General features: G+C 35.6%; 1 protein-coding gene across 1 annotated transcript; it reads left to right on the top strand.

Moving 5' to 3' along the window:
- The first annotated feature begins 3791 nt into the window (after positions 1-3791).
- Positions 3792-16607, top strand: LOC145612078 (uncharacterized). The gene is made up of 4 exons (XM_081667448.1): positions 3792-4377; positions 5788-6009; positions 8028-8402; positions 15812-16607. The coding sequence occupies exons 1-4, from the start codon at positions 3850-3852 to the stop codon at positions 16283-16285; spliced, it is 1599 nt and encodes a 532-aa protein (XP_081523574.1). The 5' UTR covers positions 3792-3849; the 3' UTR covers positions 16286-16607.
- The last annotated feature ends 4157 nt before the right edge of the window (positions 16608-20764 follow it).

The raw sequence follows: 20764 nt of genomic DNA, 5'->3' as shown, positions 1-20764 counted from the left end.
CCATATGCTTGATTTCTTTCATGCAATTGTGAATGTTGTCGTTCACTTACTGCATAGGTTTAGTTATAATTACTTTGCAAATCTTAGCATCTTCATTATCCGCCATTTCCATAATAAGATGATAAAATTTTGAGAGTGTTAATGGATTACATGTGATTTAGGATTTATTGACCAAGCAATGGCTCCCACTCATTTTCATGATTTGAGACCTTCAACTTGATAACCTACAATCATCAACGTCCAACAACGAACTTTCGGTTTAACATCTTTCCTTATTATTGCCTTTAAAACAACAATATTCTCAACATACATTTTAGTAGACTCCCCGATTATGCCTTGCTTGGGTTTCACTCCAAACGCCTCACAACGATTTGGGATACCCTAATCACTTGTGATCATGGAAATTTACCTTAAATTTCCTCACATTATGCATGGATGCATATCCATGTTACCATTCTCAAGCCACGACGCTTCTTGCCTCGTGCTCACAAATGGCTTCCTTGTTAAAGATCGAATCCTTGTTAAGGTTTGTGCTTGCAACATCAAAACTCAAGTATATTTGTTTCCATGCGTCAAGAACTCATCCTCTAGCTCATCCAAGTGCTTTGGATGTTCTTGACTATAATCTAATGATTTAACATTTAGATTAATGTTGATTGGTATTACATATGTACTTCACATGCTCTAAGCAAGTAAGTCTTGTGACGATTCCATATCATATCTTTACATGATGGTTTTAATTCTAGAATGATTCTCAATTTTATTCCATCCATGTGACATTTGGCTCATTAAATTATACTAAGTCTTGCCAAATTGTTCGCTATTTGATATGGTAGAAAGTCTCTTACTAGAGTCTTTCTTGTGTGACTTAGTATTTAGCCTAGCTTATACTTAGTTCAAACATTTACTTAGCTTTATACATATGGGTCGAAAGCCTTTCAAAGTCCTTCAAGTTTAACATGGTAAATTCCTTTACTCATATAAACATTTAATTAAGTCTATACTATAGAACTTAATTCCCAACATGTACTAAGTATCGTCTTTAGCTTGGTCCATTGTCGAAAATACCTTCAAATCTAAACATTTAGCATTTGATAGTTGTTTCACAATAGAGTTCGTAAACTTCTCGTTGGACCTTTACTTTTTCTCCCACTAAACTTCTTATTCCTCAAAATTTCTATGTTTCTCCATAAGCCAATCCTCTTATTAACTTTATGAGTAAACACGTTCCAATTTCTTCATGTAATGCTTCCTTTAATCCCATGACGGATTCCATGAGCTTGCTTCCAAATCTAGCATTATTTAGATTTTAAAAACCCTTAGACTTTCCTATAGTCACTTCCAAAATCCTATTTTAGGAAGGCGGTTTTTGTATCTATTTTGCCATATTTCATATGTGCAATTTTGCTAGATCAATTACGAAAAGTCTTAAGCATTCCGATTGGTGAATGGAATAAAATCAACTCCATGAATGGGATAACTCTAGATCTGTGTTGACTCGAATGGGGGTCTTGGCTTGAAAATCCACATGCACCACCACCGGACTACCACCATTGGAACCCACACGAATTGGCTCGAAAACCCACTAGCACCAATGAGGGTCTTGGCTCGAATTGGCTCGAAAACCCACCGGACTACCACCGGAATTGGCTCAAATAAGTGAGGCGTGAGAAAGGAAAGAAAGAGATGAGAGAGAAAGAGAAGGAGATGGAGAAAGGAGAGATAAGAAGAAAGAGAAGGAGATGGCATTACAATGGAGAGGAGAGAGAAGTAAGGGCGTGAATGGGAGGAGAGAGTAGTGAAACAGATGGTTGAGAGGAGAGAGAGCTAACTGAGAAATGAAGGGGAAAGGGAAGATAGGAGAGAGAATAAGGGCCGTGAGATGGAGATTGGGCCAAAAATTTCAATTTAGGGTTTGATTATTATCAGATCCCACTTTTTTTTTTTAAATGGCAAGCGGTTTGGGGTTGAACCGCTTGCCAGTATAACTTATGGCAATCAATTCAACCCTAAACTGCTTGTCATTATATATAATGGAAAGCGGTTCGCGCCAAAACCGCTTGCCAATCAATATTAGAGGTTTTTTTTAAAAAAAAAAATTAGGTAAATGGCAAGCATATTTTAAAAACCGCTTGCCATTTGGGGCTTCCCATTACGTTTTTTCTACTAGTGCTTTAAACGTGTAACCCTTATAACAACGGGATAATAACCTCTAAAACATTGAGCAGGTAACCCTTATAACACTGACCAAATCACTCTCATAATAATAATTTAACACACGATATGAGCAACCACATATAAGAGTTACTCCATACTACGGAGTATATCAAAATCAGCCTCTCGAATTTGAAACATAATTTTATTATTAGATTTTCTTAACATCATTCTGTAAAATATTATATATCCCTTGCATTTTACACCGGTGCACTCTAGTAATATTTTGTAAACTCTGGTATGAAGTATGAAGAGCTTACCACCTCTCAAATCAAAGCTTGGTTCGTTCAGGCGAATGCACGATCCACATGGTGCATTCGCTCCAAAATACCTAAGGCGGAATGTACATGGGCATATAAAAGAACATAGTACATAAAAGAACATAGTGTTCATTTATAATGTACATCAGATTTTTGTGCAACACTTTTGTACATTTTTTTTTGAAAGAAATTTTGTATAATGAAATAGATAAATAGTACTAGAATTATTTTTTTTACCATACATTAATTAAAAATCATTTCAATTTTTTTTTTTTTACCAAAAGTTCACTTTCTCTCTCCAAACAAAACTTCAAACCCATTTAAATTCCTCAAACCTCAAACAAAATTTTTTGAGTCCCAAATTGTTCAAGATGACACATAAAAACAAAAGGTAAGACCAAATTCGACATTCATACTTGTTTATTTTGAGTTTGAGTGTTTGTTCTTTATAAATTTGATTGAAAATTGTAATAGTTGATTTTATTGGGAATTAATTGCGATTTAGATGTAATTTTGTTGTTGCAATTAGAAATAAAATGAAGTTCTTGAAGAAAATCGACCGGTTAATACATTTTGGAAGAAGAAAGCAAGCAAATAGACAAATTTAGAAAAAGTTGTAGATCCAAATAATACAATGTACATTAAAATACATTAAAATGTTATTTTTTCATATACTTAGGGCCTGTTCACATTTACTGAATTGAGCTGAACTAAACTGAACTGATTGGAGCTGAACTGAACTGAACTGAATTGAGCTGAAATGAATATTTTATGTGAGAGGGAAATTAAAAGCTGAACTGAACTGAACTGATTGGAGCTGAACTGAACTGATTGGAGCTGAACTGAACTGAACTGAAATTAAGTAAATATGAACAGGCCCTTACATGATCCAAATAATACAATGTACATTAAACATGTAATCAACATTATGTTCATTAGAATATAATACAATGTATATTATAATATAGTAAAATGTACTTTTTCATATACATACATGATCATTTAAACCATATGTACATTTACTATATGAATAATGTTCTTTAATATTATGATGTTTTTACTAATATTACAAATGTTCTTTAGATTTACAAAAAAAAATATAAAACTGGATATTCTTTATAAAATAGCTATATGTTCTTTACCGAACAAGTATATGTTATTTACTGAACAACTTCATTCCGCTTTTTTTAAAAGAAAACCAGAATGGTGCATTCGTCCACATAAAAAAAATTTCACTCTCAAATCCATTAAAAGAAGAGAAATAATCCCGCTTAAGACTCAGCAAAATTCCTCTATATAAGTGTAAAACCCTCTCAAGCTGAACTTTAGGTCTCTGAAACACATTTCAAAAACACCACCACCACCACCACCGACAATGGCGCCACCATCAGACATCGTAAAAAATCGCTTCCTTTCATTCTTAATATGGCAGTCAATTCAATCATCCGCCATTTTCATAGTCACCAAAGCTTTTCTTCTCTCTCCTTTCACCCCAAAACCCTTCTTCCCCTCCTTCTTCGGCTCTCTCTCTCTTCTCTGCTTCCTCCTTTCAATGCTACTCTTCTCCACTTCCGTCCAACTTAACTCTTCCCCGCAGTTCCGCCGCCATGCTTCTCTTCCAGAGCTTGCTCTTGGTGTTGTCCGATTGGTTTTCGGTGGTCTGTCTTCCTTAAACAAGGATTTTGTCCGACGAGCTCGGGCTTCACTGACTACTGTTGTTCTTGTTTGCGTTTCGGCTCTTTCGGGTTTTTGCGCGGTGGTTTCGATTGTTGGGAGTAGCTTTTCTTGTTCATTTGGTGGGTTGATCAGTACTTTGGGGCTTCGGAGTCTTTGTGCTGGTTTATTTTATGGGTTTTATTGTGTATTTTATCAGCGTTGGGTGTTGGATTTCCCTATTGTTCAGGTGACTTATGTTTCGCTTTGATTACTTTGATTTTTTTATTAATTATTTTGTTTATTTATCTATCTATGGTGTGTTAGTAGTTTTTGATGAGATCAAGATGTTTTAGTTAAATGTGTAATTATACTTTGTTGAGATGGATTGAGGGGTGATCTTAGAAAGAGCTAATAGTGGGAGCATGAATTGTAGGTTCGTATCGATGTTTAAATTTGAGAAGCTGAAATTTTGATGGATTGATCATGTAATGTGGTGGCATTAAATTTCATATGGGATACTTGATATGTGAGACGAAGATGTATCTCCAAGAAGAATTGGATGAGATAATCTGCCAAGAATTGTTTTCGAGCTTAAGCAGGACTTAAATGGTTTGACTGCGTAATGAGCAATTGAGGAGGTATTTAGATGTTATATGGGATGCTTGTTTTGGGCAAGAAAATTCTTGTACTATTAGGGAAGAAGAGGTATGCCCAAGAAGAACCTGGATGAGGTTATGTAGTTATATAGCAAATTTTGGTACTCTTAGAGCTTGATATAGACATGGAGTTGGATAGGAAATAATGACGAGTTAGTATTCATTGAATTTACTCATTTATCTGTCTGCGGCTATCTTTTTCCGGCATGAGTACAGTAGAGGGTGAGAGAGCCAGAGGTCGAAAGTACTTAACCATTATCTGGTTTTATGAAATCAAGGGGAAGGGGGGTGGGGGGAAGAATGTTAGCTCGAGTTAAACATTTGATATAAAAATTTCACTTCGCATGTATTTCTAAATAATTGTGGATGTTAAATGTAAGCAACCAGTGTACAACTGATCTGTATGAAATTTGGTTGGGTAGAGAACCTATTGGAAGAGCTGTTATGGAGTGTAAATCAATCAATATGGCTAAATAGTTTGCTAAGCATTATCCAGTGAGACCTCTTTATGGCTAGTTTATGTCAGTGTCATTAACTGAATGGATTTCCAAGTACTTAGGCCCTGTTTAGTTCACTTGATTTTTGCTTATCTGTCTGATTTGATCTTATTGTCTTATTTGACTAATTATTGACCTTAAGTGTACGATAATTTGTAAGGTAAAACTATATCAAGTGGGATCTTATCTTGTTAGATTCGTAATAATGTGTATTTTGTTAATATGTAATTTTCATAATTTTTTCCATTACGAAATTAAAGATATTTAGCGATAAAAAATTGCACATAAAACGATGATCTCATCTGTACTTAATTTTTCTGATATGAACTTATTTTTTCTGATATGATGTGAACTTATTTTTTTATGAAATAAGTAAAAATAAGGTGAGCTAAAAAAGGCCTTAATTCTATATGGTATATTATGAATTATAAGAATGTGTTTTCAGAAGTTACTATCAAATTTATGGTTTATTTTAAGTAATCTTAATTTTGTTTTTTTTGACAGCGCCCACCTTTCTTTAGCTATAAGATGGGGCTTCTTTCAGCTGTTAGACAAGCTCTGAAGCTTTCGGTTGCATCCTACATGTTTTCAGCATTGCTTGTTCTCCTCTTGCCTGATCAGCACAGAAGTTCGGTTGCAGGACAATATTTTTCAGAGCAATTTATCTTTTACGTAGGAAACTTTGCAGTTTTTCTCTCCTGGGAACTGATACTTCATTTGCATAAGGTTTGTTTGCGATTTGAATCATGTTTATTCGATATTATTGCTATGTATATGATGAATGTGTTAACTTAACTATTGAATATACATATTGATTTAATCTGACATACTGTTCTGCTATGTTCATTTTTTCCCTGTGTGTTATTTATCTTCATACAACCACGGAAACATCTTAGAATCTAATTGACTTTTCTTGACTCATTTAATAAAATATGAAATTTTCTGCTTAAATTTGACTTGTTTGTGATCTCATCACTAATATTAAGACCTTGTTAGTCTTGGTTTCATCCCATGCCCTCCCTTTTTTTTGTGTTTTTTTACAAATTATATTCTTTCACATACCATGTGAAGTTCTAGAGTGTTTTATCCTACTTCCTCTGTGTCTTGGTTAAATTGACCCATGTGTTTGGGCACATATTATAAAAATTTTTTTTTTTTTGGTGTTCCATCCAATTCACCCTTTGGACTAATCTGGAGAATTTGGGTGGAGAATTTGGGTGGTTAAGTTCCAGTCCCCTCCCAATTGTTGCTGCAGGGGATCAAATACGTGTTCTCCCTACCAAGCCTAGTCCCAATCACCACTACACCAACCGCCAATTGGTATAGTTTAAGAAAATATTGAGTATGGACCATTAAATCGGTTGTTTATTGTATATTAAAGTTAATGGGTGCACTTTATATTGTGAGAAAAGTAAACATGTGATGGTGGAAGAGTAGGCGGGTTGGTGAGTTAAAAACTTTTTACAAATGTTGGGGATATCCAAATTATTATATCATAAGGAAGTGTGCCAATTATTATGAAGCAAGTAAAAGAGAGAAGTGTCTTGGGGGAGGGGGGGGGGGGGAGGTAGTAAATTGATAGCTCTCTATAAGAAGTCATAAGTTGACAACATTTACTTATTTGACATGTGTACTAAATAAATAGAGGTACTAATCATTAAAATTGTTCGTTATCTCAAGTGTCCGAGTGGCATGACTTGGTAGTCTTATATCTAAGTGTTGGGTTTGTGGAACCTATTGTGTGAATCTTGGATAAGCTACAAGGTTGGGCCTATGGCGTGAGATTGTGTGTGCTAGATTCAATTTGCATGTAGTTATTTGCTTTCTTTGGGATTTGATTAGTGGCATTGAATTGAGCCCATGACACAAAACACAATATTATAGGTAATGTGTGATTCATGGGTAGCAATCTTTGTGGTTCTTCTTCTGGTTCTTGGTTTTCCACATACAATCGTTGTGTGTGACTATATTGTTGTTTCTTGCGCTTATTTCCTCATTTTTATTGCTTGCTATTAACATAATTAGGGAGTCACAATCCAAGATTTTGGTTTCAGGGCCCATGAATGTGTAATGGACTAATGGTTGATCCCGTGGATTGCTTAGGATGCTTAACACTTAGAAGTAAAGTGTTTAGTCTTCGTAGCATGAGTTATTTGCTTTTGTTGGGATATGGCAAGTTGCGTGGAGTTGAGCCCATGAGGCAAGAAGTAATATATTAGCAAATGTGTGATAAGTGGGTAGCAAGGAAATCTTGGAGATTTCCATTAGGGAGTCATGATCCTAACAACCTTGTCTCATCTGTTTTCCCTCTTTTATTCACCCCCCCTATTTTTTAAATTCTTCTGGAATGGGGTAGTAGGGAGATATGTATTAAGGGCTTCTTTTCTTGCTGGGAATGTCAATGTGGTTGAGGGACCCGTTTGTTTTAGTAGGAAGTAATCTACATGGTGAATGTTACAAGATTGTAAGAATCTTACTACTGTTCCGTTGTAGCTTTCATCTAATTCAGGCATAATTATGAATTTGATGTCCATGGGTTTGCATAGAGCTGATAAATAACCCTTTACAAGCTATGTAGCTTAGAGCTGATACTTTTAATGTATTTGAGTTATACTTGCATATCCTTTTGTATGTAGGTTAAATTTTGTGACTTTTATATGTGCTTTTTAGGTTGACCGTGAAAATTGTATGTTCTAGAAGGCTAGACTCCAATCTCATCATTGCTTAATCTTATTTTTACATAGGTTCTGCATACCAAGAGATTTGTGTTTGCTCCATCAAAAGGATCTGCTGCAGTGGAAACAAATCCCAGTGAATCTCTTCTTGCTGCTTTGGAGGACAGTCAACCTAGATCTCTGCTGCAGTATCTTGCATACCTTGATTTGTACATGGTGTGTGGAAGTAATATTGAACCTTGGCGTCGAGCTGCCTTCTTTGAGGAAGCTGGTGAGACATACAAGAGAGTGGTTGCAGCGTGCTTAAGGCCTTTAGAGCAGTTTACTTCCAACTTAGCTGAAGGCTTAACAAGCTCTAAAATAAACAAGCTATCTCATCAACTAAGCTCACCGAATGAAAATTTTCATAGCTCTGAAATTCTCGAATCATTTAGTGATTTCCAGGTAATCAGTTTTATTCCTTTTATTTTATTTTATATCTATATTTTGTTTTATATCAAACTTTTATATGCCTTATTAATTTAGGGAACCTTTATATTTGTATTTGTCCTAGATAACTTGGACTTCGTGATGGTTCTTTGAATTAATTCTTCCAACTCCATACTGCTTTTTGAAACTAAAACCTATGGTTGCAAATGGATGTGAAATACATGAAGTTTAAAGTGTTATGTTCTCCAAAGTTGAATTCCACATGAGGCAAGGTTGTTAGCCTTGTTATTATGTGAACTTACATTCCTTCATCACCTCTCTATTGTAGAATGTTTTGATGTAGGGTCTTGGAGGTCTTTTGTGACAAATATTTTCCTTTCTTTCAAAATTAATTTGTCATCGCTGTAACTCTCCTCAAATAGTATGTGTATATATATATATATATATATATACATATATATATATATACATATATATATATATACATATATATACATATACATATATATATATATATATATATATATAAGAGGAGGTTACTTGGCTCTAAATTCTAGAAGAGCTACCCCAAAGGAGATGTGAGTCATAGTTTTAGAGGAGGTCATAATGTAATGGGTATGCTTATTAATCAGCTTTTCCTATATGATTATCCCTTGCCTATCCTTTTTTCATTTTTTTTTGTCAGCATTTTTATCCACTTGGTAAAGTCTGATTACCCAATTAAGAAGAGGGTATGAATAGCAATAGAGTGTCCTGTTTGGCAAAAAGAAAACTAAGGGGAAGACAAAATAAGTTCTTGTTTCATTTACTTTTCTCCTCTAGACAATTCGACACTCAAATTTGACAAAGAAAATTGAATGAAAAAAAGCTTAAACTAATTGAGTTATTCTCGATAAAATGCACATCAACAAACAATTAATGTTAAGTCAGAAAACAAATAAAGCTAAAGATTGGGGAAGCATTAATCCTATAAGCTGAATTAGTAAATAGCATATTTTTTCCACTTACTATGACATAACAAACAAAAGGTTCCTAAAGCCTACTACTTCAAATAATAATTCTCTACCACTTTCGTATGTTTGATAAACATATACTCTTAAAACGTAAGGAATATGTTGGACAATTGATTCAAAACAGTTCCTTGTATTTAGGACTTAGGAGCATATGTTTATTAGTTAGTTATTCAAAAAGCAATACGGAAGTGGCAAAGATTGTTTGGAATTAGTGGTTCTTAAGATCCCATCGATTTTTGTGTTTAAGACTTATAGTTAGTGAGTCAACTATGTTATCAGGTTATGCTTCCTCAAGTTTTAGCTTTATTTGTTATTTGACTCAAGTAGTTGATTTGTTGTTGTGGACTGCATTTCAGAATTAAGCAGTTTTTATTTCTATATAATCTATTTTAGAAGCAACACTAATAACATTGGAATGAAAACTTGGCTGTCACATTCCATTTTTGTACTATATTATTGATTTGTTGTTTCAAAAAACCCGGTTACAAAATGCCGTGTCAGAGTGTGACAAAATATGAATACCAAAAGACGGCGGTCAATTTTAAGATTGGCAATGTAGCCTAAATGTAACAGTATACAAGGAGTATACTGGATTCTTACTGCAATTTGCTAAGAAACCCAGCAATTCAATGGCAGAAATCCATTGATCAGTGAAGAACAATACCTGGCTTAACAGAGGAGAGAGAAAAAGATAAATGAAAGAGAGATAAAGATGATATTTATTGCTGAAAATCAATGAATGGGTTCTCTTACAAGATAACAGATTATTTATAATTGATAATTACACTAACAACTTCCTAACAACCTAACAAACTTGTAACAACTTCCTAACTTGCTCGCTCAGCATTAGCCAACTAAGCTCCTGTTACACTAAACTTTCTAGATTTCTTTTTTACTTAAAGTTATAAGGAACTTAAGTGTGCAATAGAGATTTTACGAGGTAACTTTTCAAGGCTCGACCAAGAATTAAATCCTCTAACCTATTCGGGATTTTAAATCAATAGTCTTCACTATAATAGTGTAACAACTGATTATAAGCCAAATCTCTAATTTTTAATGAATGAACTTGAGTACCCAACAATTTTTTAATCTATTGCTGAGCTCAATACATTCCATTTCCCTATGATTACAACTCAAGAAGAATAGTTGTATGAAAAACACAAGAATTATTAAGACTCAAATGGAATTCACTTTCTATCATTCACCAAGGTTGTTTTTATGCTTTTGTCAGGTGGTTTGTTTGGAAATAACGTAGAAGTTTAGGATACCCACTAAGAAGTAACAGTCCATGTTCCTCACTAACCCCTATGTTTCTTATCTTTAGGCTCAAGCATAACAAGCACATGACGGGCAGTAGACTTCTCAAGATCCCAGGCACCCTCATTTTTCTCAACAAACCTTAAATAATGGAAAACGTGTAATTTATAACTTCCACAATAAATAATACTTTGTCACAAGAGTGGGTATTTTCTCAAGCACCCTTTCTTTTTTCTTCTCATCAAACCTTAAATAATGAAAAATGTGTAATTTATAACTTCCACAATAATTAACGCTTTGTCACAAGAGTGGGATTTTCTAAAGTAATTTCTCAATATCATAAATTAAATAGACTTTTTAGTTTAATTTATCCAAATAAACGCCAAATCCATTTTCAATAAAAACATAACTAAAAACCTATTTTTTAAGCAAATCTTTTTGTGGCATGTTTATTAAAATTTCATCTTTCAACACAAATCTCAACCTATAAAGTGTTTAATTATACTCGATTGGCATCCTTGCTTCATATACTATTAATCCTAGAAAGTTAATCTTATTTAGCATCCTTTCTTTTGCATCTTTAGCTTGCAGCTCCTATAAAGGTATATGTCCTTGTTGATTTATCTTGCTTCCATTTGTGTTTGTTCCTATTCTAGACCTAGTGCTTCATCCGTTTCCAAAATCCGGTGACACCTAAACAATAGTAAAGATCATTAATCCTTAAGTTTGCTTAGTCAGAATCAAAACACATTAGGGTTAACATTGTCCATTACATTATGGTGGCTTGTGGTGTTAAAATAGTTTTTATCCATTTCATACCGTCTTAAGTAATTTTTTGTTCACCAAGTATGTTATCCACCCATATTATGATTTATTTAATTTTATTATGTTGAACGAACTAACATGAACATTAATTTAAATAAGGTTTAATCCATTAATTTGATTTTTCTAAAAATTCTTACTCCACGCTAGATGCTATCCATTTTATTCTCCGTTACAAGTTGTTCCATGATAATGCAACCGTTACTACAATCATGACTGCATATGTGACCTAAATTTTGTTATTATTATTATGCTAATAAACTATTCACTTTTTATTGCATGATATATAACCTCACAAATTTGGTAGCGGTATCTAACATTTTCAAGTTAACAGATGTGAACTCTTCACTCATGATGCAAATTTCTTGAATTTCATACTTATTGATGCATGCAATTACCGGTACCATATCATTGCAACGTGTAGCTTGCATTGCTAGCATGTAAAGGTATCGGTGGCTCCTGTGACTGATTGTCATTCCTCCTATTGCTCACTCACAAATTATAAACTTATATTATTTCATGGTCACTTTTACCATGTTTGTGTAATCATTTTTAAAACTACTATTATTCGCCAAATGCTCCATTTTTTACATTTGAAGCATTAGGGTTTTCCTTTGCGGCAACATTCTTCTTCATGACTAATCTTCTTATAAATGCTACACTGTCTGCTTTGAATTATAAATTATTTCCGCAAAGTTACTTTCAACTCAAACTTTCTTTTCACCATCATTCATCCTCATTACTCCTTTGAAGAGAAGTATTTATTGTGAAAATTTTAATTTAATAGGTTTATAGTATCTCTATAGTGATGAAGTGTATGTGTCTTGTGCTTTCTGAAGAGTTACTCTATGTCATCCACCAATTTTTGGTTAGAAAATTCTCTTAGCAATTGATGTATTTAATTGACCATAGATTTAATCATTCTCCATATTTCAACTCTGGTTTTCATCATACCTAATTTCTCAAACTCCCTTATGAGATTCAATCTGATTTGAGGATTCGTTCTAGGTCCCTCCTAATGCTTTACCATGTTTCGTTGGGTGTTTTACAAGCCATTATAATCAGTTGCTTTCTTCTCATCCACCAAATGATGACACGGGAGTTTCCGGGGCTTTGTTGACATTTCCTCATTATGCTTTTCGATGTGGATTGCTGATGGATTTTATGGTAGAGGGGTAGGGTCAAGATCACGCTCAATAAAGGAGCATGGGAGAAAATTAATGAGTAGGTTGAGGAAAACATTTAAACGAAATTAATGCACATTTTGTGTCAATAGGGAGTTTTGTGATTTTAGGTATGACCGTATGAAAAAACCAAAAGTGTTAAAGAATATAGAGGCAGATTGATGTCCATTCTCAACTTGGTGTAGAACCTGAGTGGTGGACAATCTTGTAATCACTCTGCAAGGAATCAACCCAGGCCCATAATCACTTATGCTCGCAGGAAAGCCGAAAAGAATTCTCCAGCAACTTAAGTGATAAGGTGGAACTTTGTTATGAGGTTGTTAGTGGGTTTTGGGGTAATGTAGTTAATTTGGAATTAGTTTGTTATTCCTTCTTAGCTGTAAGAATTTGTTAGCAACTGATTATAAATAGAGGAGTTGGTAGGAAGAGAGAATCATCCTTAAAATTGTAGTGAGAAGTATTGGGAGAGATTCCTTCCTCTCGAAAGAAGGAGAGTTGTATTGTTGATCAAAGTGATTAGCAATACATCATATCATCAGTTGGCAATTTTTTTTCTCTGTACTGCACTTGTAAGGTATGTGCTAGGAATTAGCTCAGACAGAGAGATTAGGAAGATGATTAAGTAGAAAATTAGCTAAGTAACAGATATTTGTATTGATGATCAGAGTAATCAAACAATACAATCACTCTTCATTCGAGAGGAAGAGCAACTCTCCAAAACTAAGCAAAAGCTTAACAACATTTTCAGCATGCTCCTTATTCCTCCTAATGAGGCCTATTTATTGATAACTCACAGAATAAACTCTAACGTATTGTCCAAGCTAATACTAATAGGCTATGACTATCATACCCTTCCCCTAATATTGGTTCCTTGCATTAGATTTGGCTTCCGGTTGAAGAAGAGCTCAAATCAGGGGCCGAGATTGACGCTGAGTGGTTGGAGAGGCAACGACACATCTGGTGGCAGTGGTAACATCGAGTTTATTAGTGGGGGTGGTTTTACCACCGGTCAAGGTGTCGCTGGCGATAAACCGAGTGCTGGATGTAGTAGTCTCGCAAGAAAATCGCCAGGGGTGTGTTCGAGCGTGGTGCTGTCGGAGGGAGTGGATCTGGTGGTGGCCCGGGTGTGCGCGCCGGTGGTGAGGGTTTATTGGGTGGTGAGGATTTTTTGGGTGGCATGGCACCATGGACCTTGTTGCAGAAACTTCCAATAACAATGGAGTGTGAGAGAAGCTTGGGGTCTTTTGTTTTCTTGGAGAGGAAGTCATAAATGATCTATGCTAGTAAGGGTAATTTTGTCAATTACCAAAATTATGATATCATGGCTGAGGAATGTCCTTGGGGGTCCTTTTCATACCATAACGTTGAATGGGTTTCTGACAAGGGTAAAAGGGAGGAAATGGGCTCATCTTTCACAAGGCCCATTACTAAAACCTTTAGCTCACAACCCATTCTCTCACAACCAGATTACTTATCCCACTCCTCTCATTTAATTTTTCAGCCCACTCCTATCTCTATCAACCCCACCCACTCAAACGTTTTCCAACCAGATCCAAGGACCAAGCTATACTTTATTTCTCTGCAACTTGCACAAGTTAAGTCAACGAAGACCAACTCTACCCAAAATTCAATGATCTCTCATTACATGCTGGTGCATTATTCAGACTTTTCTGCCACTAGTGACCATTGTTGCCAAGGCCGGGAATCGAGTGCCGACTACTATCCACCTTGAGGACAAGGTGAATGTTTGGGCGGCGGGTAATGCAAGGAATCAATATTTAGAGAAAGGTATGATAGTCATAGCCTATTAGTAGTAGCTTGGACAATAAGTTAGTTTTTTCTGTGAGTTTTCTATAAATAGGCCTCATTAGGAGGAATACGGAGCATGCTGAAAATATTGTTAAGCTTTTGCTTAGTTTTGGAGAGCTGCTCTTCCTCTCGAATGAAGAGTAATTGTATTGTTTGATTACTCTGATCATCAATACAAATATCTGTTACTTAGCTAATTTTCTGCTTAATCATCTTCCTAATCTCTTTGGTTTGAGCTAATTCCTAGCAGTATGAAACAAAAATCTTCTCACCTGAAGAATTTAAAGATCTGTCTAGATTATTATTTTCAGAGCTCATCAGTTTTCTATGTGGATCAGAGAAGAGCAATGAGAAACAAAGTTAAAGAGGCCTATTTTGTATTTTGATTTAGGCTTTTTATTCAAAGTGAAAAGACAAAGGTTTCCCATAGAATTTCATTTTGATGGCCCCTGAACATTTTCTTCGTTGCAAATGAGAATGTTAACAGAAATTAAATGTATATTGGGGAAAAAGGATGGATCATCATATGGAATATTACATAAGATCTGAAGGATTGCCACCGACTCTAGCCACAATGTGCTCAGTGTTTTTATTTACAGTATGCTTTGGGATACAAAACATTCATTCAACACTGTGTAAGCTAATCAAATTAATTAGGCAGGTAGCTAAAACAATGAAAAATCAGAGTTGTTCTGTATTGAGTAACCTGTCAAACAAAGTAATTTTTGAACTGAACCACATAGGAGAATGCCTTAATGGTTTGTGGTAAATTTTGGATTGATTTCCTTGTCAAATTAATCAATAAGATCAGATGAATCATTGATTTTAAAAACTAAGCAGGTCAAGGAGTTTGTGACATTCTTCCAACTTGGGATCAGCGAGCTTGACTTTCATTTAATTCACTTTTTTGTGGGCTAGATACTCGGATGGCTTCAAGTTCTTTTTGGCTGGTCAGGTATCTGATATTACTTCAGTTGCCCTTAAAAGCTACTGTTTAAGTTTTCAGTGGCCTAGCTAGGTGAAATTTTTAAGTTTTTCATGTTCTGTTTTTCTTCTCTTTTTGGTCACTATTTTATTGCTATATTTCTCCTCGTGGCTATATCTCCTACTGTAGGAAGCTATTATATGGTGTAACATCTTTGGCAGGATTAGTTTCGAAACCTTAGGCTGCTAAGATTTTATATGGTGTATTCTTGGTTAGAGTGGTTTCCTTGTGTAACTGGCTGAGTTGGCTACTTGTCTTCGGCATCTCTTCAGAATCTGCTTTTTCTTCCTTTTTGTGGCATATTTAAGGAAACCCTCATAATCCTAATCTTTGGCTCTGATACTGTTTTTGCAGATGTATGCATGGTGTGCCCAAACTGTTGCATCTTTAGAAGTACACTCTCACAAGGAAGACAGGTTTGGAGTTGCTCAATTATCTGGGAGCCATGGAATGGTGTTATCAACGCTGTTATCCTGTCTGATTGCTGTCGAAACATCAATGGGAAAGAAAATTAATTTGCAATCCCCAAATCATATATTGGGTCCTGCTGGCATTGAATGGGCTACAAACAGCACTACCAGAAGAGAAATTGCTACTGCCATGAACAAGAAAAGGGGTAGCCCTTTACACTCAAAGTCGTATGCATTAGCAGATGTGTTAAAGATTTCTATTTATTCAATAGTATCTGAATTCCTTGAAGAGATGCGCGTCAGTACTAAAATGGGGGTTTTAGAGAAAGACTGGCTGAACAATAGCAAGCCTATTTATGGATCTGCTGAAGTTCTGGTTCAAAAACTGCATTTCTTTCTTAATTTTCAAGCTAGCTAGTTGTTTGGTGACACCCACTATTTTAAATATTGATTTGTAGGGTATTGGAGCTTGTCACATTCAATTCAGGAAGTTTCTAATCTTGTTTAATAGGAAAATGATGGTTACCAAACGAGGGTGAGAAAGCCTTGTAGTCAATCGTTGAAGATGGGTGGTTTAGAAGTTCTGATACAAATTCTCACATCAAACAAATGTGTTCATGTAGAGTGTTTGATGCTTAGTGAGCTTGTTGAGATTCCTGTTTCATTGAAAATCACCCTTTTATACTTGTATTCCATACACTTTTGTTGTGGTGAAAGAGTTGGAGATCTTGGAGTATATTATACTTTATTTGTGCTTTTTCTCTCAAAGTGTTTACCCACTAACTGGAGCTCATGTGATTCTAGAACTGTCAATTCAGGTAAATGGGTCGGGTTTGAGTCGGGTTAGTGTGGGTCGGGTCATCTCGGGTCAGGTCAATACGGGTTAATGTCGGGGCCCATGCGGGTTGGGTTCAGGTTGGGTCATGCTTGAGGCGGGTCACGACGGGTCATACATCTTATGGGGTTTAGGTCGGGTCAATAAAAGGTCGGGTTACACTTGGGTCGGGTGAGAAACAGGTTGGGTTACATTCGAGTTTTTACGGGTTTACACGAGTGAGGGTCCTGTTCGGGTTCGAGTCGGGTTCGATTCAAGTCTATTATGTACGGGTTATAATCAGGTCGAGTCGTTATTGGGTTCGGTTCAAGTCAATAATTTGCGGGTTATAATCAAGTCGGGTCATTTTCAAGTCGGGTTATTAAATGAATGCACAAAGGTTGTTATATTTTACATAAAAGTTTATTTTATTTTAAATTGTACTTTAGAAATGGGGTTAGAAATACATAAAATTTTATTTTATTTTAAATTGTACTTTAGAAATACATATTTAGAAACAACGCTAAATTATTGTAACGGCTAGACATTATGTTATGTGAAATATTAAAGGAATAGAGTTAGGATTCAATTCCCGTTTGAATATTAAAATGAGATAACGACCTATACATAATGATTCAATAACAAGTCGGGTCAATAACATGTTGGGTTGAATTTGGATCGAGTTAATAACAAGTCGGGTTGGTTTCGGGTCGGGTTGAAATTTGAGTCGGGTTAGTAACAGGTCGGGTTGAATTCGGGACGGGTTGAATTTAGGTCGGGTAAGTAACAAGTCGGGTCGAATTCGGGTTTAGACGGCTTAAAACGGATTTGGGTCATTCTCGGGTTCGAGTCGAGTTCGGTTCAGGTCAATAATTTACGGGTTACATTCGGGTCGGGTCGTCTCTAGGTCGGTTCATGTTCGGGTTTGGGTCTCAAATACTCGGGTCACTCGGGTCTAGGGTTGGTTTCAGGTCGGGTTAGTGATATGTCTATTTTATATAGTGATTTACCCTCGTCCCTTGGTCGTAATTAGTAGTGTTTTGGCTCTTTCGAGCTACTTTTATTACTAATTGGTGTTTTTCAGTGTTTTCGTAGTTTTGTAGGGAATTGCATATTTGGAGCATTTTCTCGGATTTATGAGGAGCGACTACGAGGCATTGGAGGAACACGGCCACTCGTGAAGCCCAAGACCGGTTAGAAGAAGCAAATCGGTGAATAAGGGCTCGGTTTTGAAAATACGAGGCATTTGGGCCAAGTTCGAAGACCCAAGGAAGAAAACTCGGATTAGGCCGAGGATGAGAGGCCCAATCGAGGTACATAGCTCCGCCCAAGGCCTCGCCCGGATCCACAAGGCTTTGCCCGGAACACGCGCCCGGCGGGGCGGGGCGAAGCAATGCCCCAGCAGTAGACGCGCTCGGAGCACGCGCCCGGCCGGGCGCGAGAAGGTGAGGCAATGAAGAAAGGCGGGCCCGGTCGGGCGGCCTCTTGCCCGACTGGGCGCGTGTGTTTGAGGGGCTAATTAAGCTCCGACTAATTATGTTTAGCGTAGACTTCCTTGCTTAGTATTAATGTAATTTTATTAGGCAAGATTAGACTCTTCTCTACTCTCTATTATTATTTTCTTTTCTCTCTACTTAGATTTTCTCTCTCTAGACTTTTGTTTTCTCTTGTTCCAAAACTCCATTGTAATTCCGTCGATTCGGTACGATTTCTCTTTTATTAATCTCAGTATTTATATTCCTTCAATTCCTTATGCCTTATTTAATTACTTTGTTATTTTTAGCTTTAATCATGTCGGAGTAGTTCTCTTTCTAGGGTTTAGGGGGATCTAATAAATAATATGAAGGGGTAATTTATGATTGTTAATTGTTAATGCTTAATTGATTTCCTATTGATTGTTTAATTGCTATGCAATTAGATTTGGCCAGGTTTAATTGTATGAGTTTAGCAATATTGATTCGAGATTCGAGAGATGAGAATTGATATTTAGGCTTAGTTTCAATAGACAGATTAATTTATAAATGGTTAGGTCGAGATTCGAGAGATGAGATTTAATACCGGTAAATTAACTCTGTGATTGTAATACGTAGCGAAAGCCCTTTATGATCTGATTAATAAATGCATTGATGATTGATTATTATGTTTTACCCTGGAATATTGTTTATTAGTGAACCTATGCCCTAGGCTTTATTATTATAGATTTCTTCCTTATTTATTATTCTTACTCATATTCTTCGTAGTATAGTTTTAATCACAAAAATCTTTGTTACTTTGATAATTTAGATTATAATAATTAATTAGGAGTAGAAAGACTTGTTTCCCTGTGGATTCGACCCTACTTCCCTATCTGCATAAGTTAGAGGACTTAGGTAATTATTTTTGATTAGGTGATACGACTTTAGCCTGTCAGTTAGGTCGGGTTCGGGTCACCAATTTTTTTGGGTTCAGACGGGTCAATTAATAATCGGGTTAGGGTCAGTATTTCGGGTCGGGTCATCTTTTGATAGCTCTATGTAATTCTGTCACGTGTCTGTTTGAACCCATGATTATGATTCAACTTTTGCCACCAGTCCAATAGTTAATCATGTTCATAACTTTCAAACTTCACCATATGTATATACATACATACATATATATATGTATCTATATGTATATGTATATATGTATATGTGTGTATATATGTATATGTATGTATATATATATATATGTATGTATATATATATATGTATATATGTATATATATATATGTATATATAAACCGTGTATAATATAATAGCAAAATTAATCTCATCTTTTACACATGCTCAGACATACAACCCTACAGGCTACAACTATTTTTAAATATGTAATCTAAAAATGTATTGCACTTTACATGTTACCTAGGGGGTTCGACGCGCGCGATGCGTGCGAAATAGCTAGCCCCGATAGTATGTGTTTCATGGTTAGTTATAAGACTATTGAGGTTCGTGATGATTTGCTTTAAGAATATAGACTATTGGAGCTCTATTGCACTATAATTCAGTATGTATATGAATGTGGACACTAAGGGCTTGTTCTAATTGACTGAACTGAGCTGAACCGAGCTAAACTTATTGGTGCTGAACTGAACTGAATATTTTATGAGAGAAGAAAATTAAGAATTGAACTGAACTTATTGCAGCTGAACTGAACTAAAAATAAGCTGAAGAGAACGGACCCTAAATATCGAAGAATTGTAGTGTGTAGTAGTAGAAGTCTCACAAAAGAACATTAATTAGAAAGAAAGAAGTAATATATCATATACTATGTATAAGATTCAAGTGCTTGACATATATATGAGCTCGCAAATCTACATACATAATTATGTTAAATCTTTAAAATTTAACAAAATGCAAAATAATTCATAATCAAAATTCAAAATTGAAAAGGTTGAAATGTCTATTGTACAATATAAAAATATGACTACCTACCCAATATTCAACAATTGAAGAATAATATTCCTTCACATTTTATCTAGCACCAGGTTCTCGTCTATCAGGTTTGCCACCTCCAACCATCAAAATACTTCCTGGTCACCCTTTTGTAGCTAGGCCTTTGTCGCACCATCTTCTAGTCCATAAATGATTCAATTATAAGCCCAAGGTCAAAGGTTCAACTCTCCAAACCATGCCAAGTCAAGTAAACGGTCTAGTCAATGTGGCAAGCCCACTTGGCTTTAGGCCCACATCTCCTATTTTGCAAAGGTATTAAAGCCTTCACTTCTCCCACATTACATTCATTCACATATAGCCTCAAGCAATTAATTCTCTTGCATAACTTTATCTCTCTCAACACTATACTGACTTCGGCGTCGGAGGGGCCTTCCTCGGCACAACCCCCAAGGCTAGTTTACGTGTGTTTGATGTGCAAGAAATCCTCGGCCAAGTCATCACTTGGACCGAGATCAGTCTTCAGCCCACCAGAAAGAACCTTGCCAAAGGTCCCATTGTTTAACCCGAAAAAAATTTGGCGCCGCTTGTGGGGAAAACTTTAAAAAAAAAGCCAATCTAAATCGTTTCTACTCAATCTTAGTGATAATAATGGCTAAGAACCGTAAGAACAAAA

The sequence above is a fragment of the Chenopodium album genome, chromosome 24, assembly GCF_948465745.1.
Source record: "Chenopodium album chromosome 24, dcCheAlbu1.1, whole genome shotgun sequence".
Lineage (NCBI taxonomy): Eukaryota > Viridiplantae > Streptophyta > Magnoliopsida > Caryophyllales > Amaranthaceae > Chenopodium > Chenopodium album.
This window is presented reverse-complemented; position numbering and strand designations above follow the sequence as displayed.

Coding starts and splice junctions, on each gene's coding strand:
- LOC145612078 (XM_081667448.1), top strand. CDS start 3,850: ATGGCGCCACCATCAGACATCGTAAAAAATCGCTTCCTTTCATTCTTA. Junction 4,378..5,787: donor TGGATTTCCCTATTGTTCAG/GTGACTTATGTT, acceptor TTTTTTTGACAG/CGCCCACCTTTCTTTAGCTA. Junction 6,010..8,027: donor TGATACTTCATTTGCATAAG/GTTTGTTTGCGA, acceptor ATTTTTACATAG/GTTCTGCATACCAAGAGATT.